This window comes from Camelus ferus, chromosome X (genome assembly GCF_009834535.1).
Source record: "Camelus ferus isolate YT-003-E chromosome X, BCGSAC_Cfer_1.0, whole genome shotgun sequence".
Taxonomy (NCBI): domain Eukaryota; kingdom Metazoa; phylum Chordata; class Mammalia; order Artiodactyla; family Camelidae; genus Camelus; species Camelus ferus.
Genome location: NC_045732.1, coordinates 78,041,215 through 78,049,697, shown reverse-complemented (window position 1 = coordinate 78,049,697; position 8,483 = coordinate 78,041,215). Strand labels below are relative to the sequence as shown.

Genomic DNA, 8,483 nt, shown 5'->3' with positions numbered 1-8,483 from the left:
CCCCTAGCGGGTGACGTCACTCGGGCTCCCGGGGCGCCTGCGCAAACCGGCCCTCGCGCTATTCCCCTGCTGTCCCTCTGGGCACGTGGCCGTTTCCCGCCAAGCCTGCGCACCCAGAGCGAGCCCCGTGCACCTCGGAGTCTCTGCCGTGGTGCCAGCCGGGCCACCCTCATGTCTGACCAGCCTGCCGACCGCCGGTCCCCTGTCATCGAGTTCTGGGAGTGAGTCAGGCGCCTCTGGGCCACGCCCGGCCTGTCCCTCTGGCCCCCCGCCCACAGCTCAAGTCTGCAGGGGCGGGGGTGGGGGCCCAGCCCCGGGGGGATGAGCCAGGGATGCGGCGCGGCTGTGCCTGCCGGCCTGGGGGAGCGAGGCTGCCGTTGCCGCTGCCGCTGCCGCGCGTGCCGGGGATGGCGTGGGGCCGGGCCGCCAGGGGCTCGTGGGCTCCAGGCACACGTGCTGCAGGGACACCGTCCAGGCTGCAGGCTTGGGCCCAGGTGCACAGGTCGGAGCAGCTGGACTCAAGGGCTGCAGGAGGGGGAGCACCACGCCCGGGCCAGCTCCGCGTCTCTTTGCCCTCGGCCAGCACAGCCCTCATGCGCTCTCCCTCCCCCAGGAACAAAGTCTTGCGGCTCTCTGGGGGGCTGGAGGTGCCAGGGGCCCTCAACTGGGAGGTGGCCCTGTGTCTGCTGGCCTGCTGGGTGCTGGTCTACTTCTGTGTCTGGAAGGGGGTCAAGTCAACAGGAAAGGTACAGCAGGGGGTGATGGTAGGGCTGGGGTGTCATGTCTGTCCCCACATCCCCCCTCCGCCCCCAAGTGGGCGGGGTGAGTGAAGGCAGCTCGGGCGGGGATCTGGGGCTGCTCACCTGGCTTGCTCAGGCTTGCCCACGCCCTGGCCCCTGGGCTGGGCGCTACTGCTACCTATGCAGGGATCTGAGGTGGGCCCCAGCCTGGGAGGGATCCTGGGCGTGGCGCCCACCTGCGAGCTTAAGGCTGATGCACCCGCCACGTCTCAAGTCCTCTGTGTAGCAGCTTCACTAAACCCACGTCTGTCACGTCCAATCCCCACACAGCCCAGTGGGCCCAAGAGAGACTGGATCCCCCGCACCAACGTCGGCTGGAGGGGTGGGGCTGGGTGAGGGCGGGGGTCCAGCGGGGACATTCTTACTGTGCTAAAAAGCCACTGCAAACATAGCAATAAAAACATGCCGTTTTCCAAAGCCGGCTTCTGTCCCTCTGCTTGTCTTGTGGGGTGGGGGGAAGAGGTGGGCAGGGACTGAGGGTCAGGGGAGGTGCAGGTGGAGGCCTCCCACCTGAAGCTGAGCTGCTTCTGGTCAAGTGTTTGTTCTGAGGGTCTCTGCGCCAGGCTCTGGGGATAGAGCAGGCAAGGCAGCCGGCAGAAAGCCTTTTCCCCAGGGAGCTGACACACTTGGGGAGAGGGTAACAGTAGGCTAAAGACGGACACACCGAGCTGGGAAGGGAGATGAAGGGATTCAAGAGAAAACACAAGAAAGAGCTGTTAGCAAGTCAAAGCCACAGATTTCAGGAAGGACTGGATGTGGATGATGAAGATTGTTGTCAAGGAGGACCTCCAGGCTTTGGCATAACTGGGTGTTACTGAGATGAGGCCATCAAGGGAAAAACCAGGCCAGACAGGGTGCCAGATGACGAGCTCTGCTTTGACCTGCTAACGAGCTCCTCGTGTTTTCTGTATCTCTCTGGAATCTCTTCGTGGTCACTGTCACGTGCAGGCTGCCAGTCGTGCTGAGCGCCTGAGCCCATGCTCTCCCTTGGGCTCTCTGACTCGCGCTGCTCCGTAGACACCTGTGTAGCCAATGCCACTGCTCCCACCCACCTCCTTGCACACTCTCTGTTGCTAGTAGATGTAGACAGTTTTGTCCCGTCCCCAAAGGAATTCAGAGACAAGACGCAGAGGTTAGGAAAGTAAAGTGGGGACTTATTAAGGGATGGGTAGGACACTCTTCAAGGGGAGAGCAGGCAGGCCCATGTGAGCGGCTGCCCTGAGTTTCTCTGGCAGGTTGGTTACACAGGGTGTAAAAGTGAATGGCAGGATATTCATTGGGGAGGGAGGAGTTTGGGGTCCTATTCCGGGATTTCCATCCCAGCTCCACCTTCCTGAGGGGAGGAGGGATTTGTGTCTGTATTTAGTCTGGATGGAAGTGTCATGGCCTCGCTGCATGATGGGCACTTCTGATCTACAAGGCTAATTTTGTTCAAATGAGGGCATAATGAGTAAAAGGTTACATTCGGACACTGGAGATTCCTACCCTTTCCCACCTTTCTTTGTCAGCCTTCAGGCCACTCATCACCCTAAAATGTATGACCACTTATGAGCCCAGAGGTTCCTGCTTTTCTCTGCCCAGGGACCCTTGGTGCTTATGTGATGTGTGGTTTCCTGTATTTGGCCTGTGCCCGTCTTTTCTGCCCAATTCCTGCCATTTGGCCTGCGTCCCCCTTTCTCTGCTCATATCTAGCTATCTGCCTGCTCTAACACCTCCACTGTCTGCCTCCATCCAGTCTGTGCACAGGGTGGGCTGGAAGGGCAAGGGAGGTCACATCCCAGGACGTAGCTCTGTGCCGATGCAGCCAAGAGTCACCGAACAAATGCCTCCCTTTCTTCTTTCGAGGGACATTTCTGAGGTGCAGGTAACTGGTGAATGAATGAAATGAAATAGGAGTGGATGGATGAGCACTGGCCTCCTAAGCTGTTGTTACACATCTCAGTGAAGCATGGGGTGGGGGAGGGCTTTGTGAAGGGATACATCCACACTTATGCTACGTATCCCTGCGTCACATGAATTGCTTGTAATGAGAAGGTATTTATTAGGCACACAATAAAATCAAAATGAAAATATTACAGGAAAATTTAGATGAATTTTATTTAAATTTTGCATGGGGAGAGACTTCTAAGCCTGCTAACGATGGCATATTTATAAGCAATAACATTTATTGAGTGATTACCATGTTCCCATCACTGTTTGAAGCAATTACCATGAATGAGCTCATTTCATCCTGAAATATACCAGCATTTTTATTGTGGTTATCTTTAGTAGTGAGATGATGTGACTTATTTTTATTTCCTTTTCCAAACCTGCCCGTACTTTTTCTATTTGTGACAGTAAGCATGGATTGCATTTCTAAGCAGAAAAAAATTAAGAAACTCATTCAGAAATGGTTCAGAAAAACTTCTAATTAGTTCCCAAGTGAACTACTTTGCTGAAGTTTTAATTATCCTGTTTAATTCACTGGAGGCCAATCTTTCCTTTGAAAGTGTTTCTAATTGGCACCCTTTCTTGATGCAATTAGGAGTACCTTGACGAAGTCCCTGAGGTCCCTGAGCCTTGGGGCCCAGGCATCATGCGGGCCGGTGCAGAAGAGCCCTGCCTGGCTTTGTGACTTTGAGCTGCTTCCAAAAAAGCAAACCTTTCTCAATTCCACACATACTGCTCATTCTACCTGGAGAGTTATTCCCCGAGAGGACAGCTGCTTGTTAGCTTCATCAGCATTTCATCAGCGTCACACAAGGGAATAGCTTGCTTTTCTACCCTGCCAGGTACTCACGTATACGTGTACACATGTGTGGAAACACAAAATACACACGCACACGCACACGCAGAGCTGGATGCTCACAGGGTGGTCAGCGCATCACAGCCCCTCCTCTCCACAGCACTAGTCCTACCTACCCTGAACACTTCTGGCTGAGTATTGGTCAAAGCCTTTGCATTTCTGAATCAGAGAAGACTTGTTTGGAATATAGTAAATGGATTTAAAACGCATTAGGCATAATCTGTAACGATTAAGGTGAAGAGGTGACGGGACCAAGGCATATAAATTCGAGGAAGTTGATGGCTAAATACATCAACAAGGCTCTCTTTGCCAGATACTCAACATCTTTTTTGAAATCCTGAGCTTCAAGTTGATATAGACACCTAAACCTAAATGTCCTGAAGGACCCGGAATGCAGCCAGCTCCCAGCTGACCTCACTGTGTCTCCCCACTTCCCAGATGCTTCCCTCTTCCTCGCACTCCCATAGCCTCCACTGTCTCCTCTAACCTCCACGTCCCCAGTCCCCCTAAATATGTCCCAGTCACTCTCCCTAGGCTACCTCAGGCCAGGTTGGCATCATCTCTTATGTCACAGATTCTTGTACCCCTTCCCTCTGGGAACACCCCCCCCCCCCCGCTGGGGAAGTCAGTGGGTTATCATCACTTCACGTCTGATGACCCTGCTGACCCCTACCGGGACCCTGGGCATCAGGTCAGACGCACACCCTGTCCCACCAGGCCCAGGAGAAGGTCTCCCTCCTTCCTGGGGCCCCCTGTGCTGCCAGATCCCCCACCCCATTGCCTGGGAGTGATGGGACTCCCTGTCTGCACCCTTCGCCCACCCTCAGGCTGTACTTGTCCGGGCACATGTGTGTGTGTGTGCATGTGCAGGGACACCTGGGTTGGTGCTGTCACTCCTTCCTGTCACAGACAGCAAGGCCCAGTGGACAGGAACCCACAGCTGTACTCCTGTCAGCGATGTTCCCTTGTCTTACGTGCGAACTGGACCAGGGCAGTAGTTACAAAGGGGTCATGGGCTAGAAGGCATTTGGGCTGTGCCTGAAGGGCCAGTGAAGGCTGGATAAGCGTCAGAGGTGCGGGAGGGCACTCCGAGCAAGGGGCCTGCCTGGGCTGAGGAGACCAATCAGTACCTTTGGTTTTCAGAAGTCTTTACTGCGGAAGCCCCAGCGCTACACACCTGCCCCTCACCCGGCTTCAACACCTGTCAACATTTCACTAGTTTATTTTGAAAGTAGGGAAGGACTTAGGGGTGAGAGCAGTGAGAGCTATATTTCTTTTTTGTTTTGTTTTGTTTTGTTTGTTTTGTAGGGTTTTAATTAACTCAAAATAAGACACATACATGAATAAGATGATTCAAGACCACAACTTGTCTCACAAACTTTCAAGCCTTTTTTTTTTTTTAAGTTCTCCTTATGCTGAGATTCCCTCTGAATCTCCCCTGAGGACCAAATGTGAATGCAACTTTGATTTAGTCTCTTTGCCTGAGTTTGTTTTTAACAGAGAGGTGTATTTCTTAAAGTGATAAAAGAAGAGGCACCACCTAAGCATGTACAAATAAAGGGGGGCCCATGCAGTGGTCCCCTCCCACCCTTCCAGGGTGCAAGCTTTTCTAGGACCCAGTCCTCGCTGCCACTGATTCCACCCCCTGCATGCTGGACCAGGCACGCTTTTGAAGTGTTGTCCTGTGTGATCCTCACCGCAGTCCCAGGAGGTGTGGAAGAGGATTGCCCCATCTGCGGACAACCTGGGCCTATCTTTCCACACAGCATCGTCTGCACTGGACTGTGACCAGGAATTTGCTGGTCTGTAAGCTCCCGGGCACAGCCTCTAGTGGATTCTTCCCTGCTGTCACCATCTTCTCTCAGTGACTTGCTGTGGCCTTGGCACTAGGAAAAATTATCCATGTCGTCATCCTCCAGGATCTACCACTCCAGTGGAGGAGGGCCCCTGCAGTGGCTCTGAGGGCCTCTTTGTGGTAGAAGATATGGTCGTTGCCCAGGGATGATGAGGGAGGTGGGAGGGCCACGAACTGAGGAGAGCAGGCGAAGCTGGAAATCACTGGTGCTTATGGAATTTTTCTGTATGTCCAGGGGAGCGCTTTGGGGGCTTAAACTATAAGGCAGTGTATTGCTGACCGAACACAAGGTCCAGAGGGAGGTGGTCACAGTGTTGGTCTCACTGTTCAAGGAAGGCTCATCAAGGACCCAGACCCCTTCATCCCTGACCCTTTGAGCAGTGTGTGCCTGCTCCTAGGACTGGTGGTGGAATGACTCCGTCCTTCCTACGAAAGAATAGCTCGGAACTATTGTACTAACATAAGTTGCTTTACTGTAGTCTTTTTAATAAGGTGCCTAATTTCCCCAGCCTAATTTGTGAGTGTCTTGAGGGCAGGGACTGTGTCTTACGCTGTTTTACATCCACAGTGCTTGGTTCATGCGAGGAGCTCGTTCATCCATTCATTCAAGAATGCTGCTGAGTACTGTGAAGCAAAGAGATGCAGGGGTGGGAGTGAGGTCAGCAAACACTTTCTTGAGATCAATATACCTGATCTGAGTCCCTGAGTCACAGAGGCCTCAGCTCAGTGGGATATTGAACCCTTTCATTCCTTGAGCAACTGAAGTCTGAAGCTTATGGAACACCTGTTATGGGCCAGGTGCTGGGGTGACAGAGGTTAATCACAGTTCTTGCCTTCAAGGAGCCTCTACCCCAGTCGGGGAGATGATAGGTGAGGAGTAAGCATGAAGGGCCACACAGGGAGGACGCCTTCCCCAAGCTGCCAGGAGCAAGTGGCCCTTTAACAGATCAGGGGATGCAGAGGAGTCAGCAGCCCAGCCTGGAGGCCGGAAGTGGGGCAGGTCCTGAGATGCCTTAGTGAGGACAGTGAGCAGGAGGAGGGTGGAGTGAATTGCAACCCCCAGCCACTGCTGCTTTGGTTTGCATCCTTTTGGCCAGACAAGTGGCTGCTTTAATTTCCTGTTCGGGCCATGTCTTCCTGTCAGTGTCTATGTCTCCAACAGTGCCCCAGGTGATAGATACAATTGTCCATGAAGGGACAGTGAAACATTCACAGACACCCCAGAGCTGCCCCATCTTGGAAAGCACTGGGATTCAGTCCCTCTCTCTGAGCACAGAAAAGGTGGGCAGTGCGGTGATGCGCTGAGCTCTGGGAAGCGGGCTAGGCTAGTTGTGGTGGAGCCCACCTCCCCTTCACCTCGTCTTGGACTGCCGCCTCATTCAGTTGTGGCTCTCGAGGAGTCTCTTGAGGGCACCCTTGACTTCCTTGTTCCTCAGACTATAGATCACAGGGTAGAGCACGGGAGTGACATTGGTGTAGATCAAGGAGACGATTTTGTCCTGGTCCGGGCTGTAGCATGACTTGGGGCGAATGTAGATGAATATCGCGCAGCCGTAGTGCAGAAGAGAGACCAGCAGGTGCCCGGCACAGGTGGAGAAGGCTTTGCTCCTGCCTTCGGCTGAGTGGATTCTGAGGACAGCAACAATGATGAAGCCGTAGGAGAGCAGGATCAGGAAGAAGGGACTCAACAGGATGAGCGTGCAGACCAGGAAGATGGCAATCTCGTTGGCTCGGGTGTCCGAGCAGGCCAGAAAAAGCACCGCAGGAATGTCACAAAAGAAATGATTGATCTCATGGGACTGACAAAAGGGGAGGAAGAATATCAGTGTAGTCAGGGCGAGGGACAGTGCAAAGCCACTGACGCATGCCAGGGCCAGCATCTGCAGACAGAGGGCCCTGGTGACCGTGAGCGGGTAGCGCAGAGGCCTGCAGATGGCCACAAAGCGGTCGTAGGCCATCGCGGCCAGGAGGAAACACTCTGCACCGCCCAGGGCGATGAAGAGATGCATCTGCAAGGCACAGCCCAGGAAGGGCATCCGCTGGCTCCAGGACAGGAAGTTGGCCAGCATGTTGGGGACGATGACCAATATATAGCAAATTTCAATGGCAGACAGGTTGCAGAGGAAGAAATACATGGGGGTCTGAAGGGAGGAGTTAGTGCAGGTGATGAGCACGATGGTGGTGTGCCCGGCTAAGGTGACAAGATGCATGATCAGAAAGAGTCCGAAAAAGAAGATTTGTAGTTCAGCCAGGTCCCCAAAGCCCAAGATGATAAAGTCAGAGCTCAAGGTGTGGTTTTTCTGCAGTGGGGCCATCCTAGAACTTCTGGGCTGGAGGAGGCCGCTTCCTGGCAAGTTCTGGGCGGCGGGAGACCGTGGGGCCCTTTCCACAGGTGGGCTCAGCCACTGTCCTCGTTCTCTACACCTTCTGTTCATGGAGGATGAAGAACTGCCGGCTGTGACGCTGACGCCACTCTAGTTCACCTGTCGAGTTATTACAAAATGAACCTAGATGAGTGAAGTCTACGTACGAAGTCGTTTTTGTTTTGAGGGGCATACAATTTTCTTCACATTTAAATTTCATCATTGAAACGTTACAGTGTTTTCCTCCGCCAATTTTATAAGCTCTTGGAGTGCAATACATGTTATTTTTGAGAGACAAACCAAAGGTTAATTTCTCAAGGTTCTTGCCATTTGCTTTGCTGTTTGCTTTAACAGCATTTTATAGAGGATCTTTTATATACATTTGTAATTTTTTTAATTACAAAAATTGTTTTAATTAAAAAAAAAGATTTGCGATCTGGTTTGTTTTTCATCTAATTTTAAAGCAAATCATGTACCAAATTTTTGGTCCAAATTGTGTAGGATAAGTTAAATTTAAATTGCATTCTGTTAACCAGTGTGAGTGTATTCCTGTAAGTATAGTTACGTTGAAATAAAGTTTTAAAAAGCAATAAATAAATAACTAAATAAATTTCACTGAGCTCAAATTTTTGAAATAAAGATCAACGGACAGCTTTAAGTGTTCATTGTGTTAAACACTG

The 8,483-nt window shown here is 52.3% G+C and overlaps 1 protein-coding gene across 1 annotated transcript; it reads right to left on the bottom strand.

The window, feature by feature from the left end:
* Nucleotides 1–6,819: 6,819 nt before the first annotated feature.
* On the bottom strand, nt 6,820–7,755 carry LOC116661884 (olfactory receptor 10V1-like). Its single transcript, XM_032474707.1, has one exon. It carries the CDS (start codon nt 7,753–7,755, stop codon nt 6,820–6,822), a length of 936 nt encoding a protein of 311 aa, XP_032330598.1.
* Between the last annotated feature and the right edge of the window lie 728 nt (nt 7,756–8,483).

Excerpts from the sequence above, each read along its gene's own strand:
- LOC116661884 (XM_032474707.1), bottom strand. The coding sequence starts at position 7,755 with ATGGCCCCACTGCAGAAAAACCACACCTTGAGCTCTGACTTTATCATC.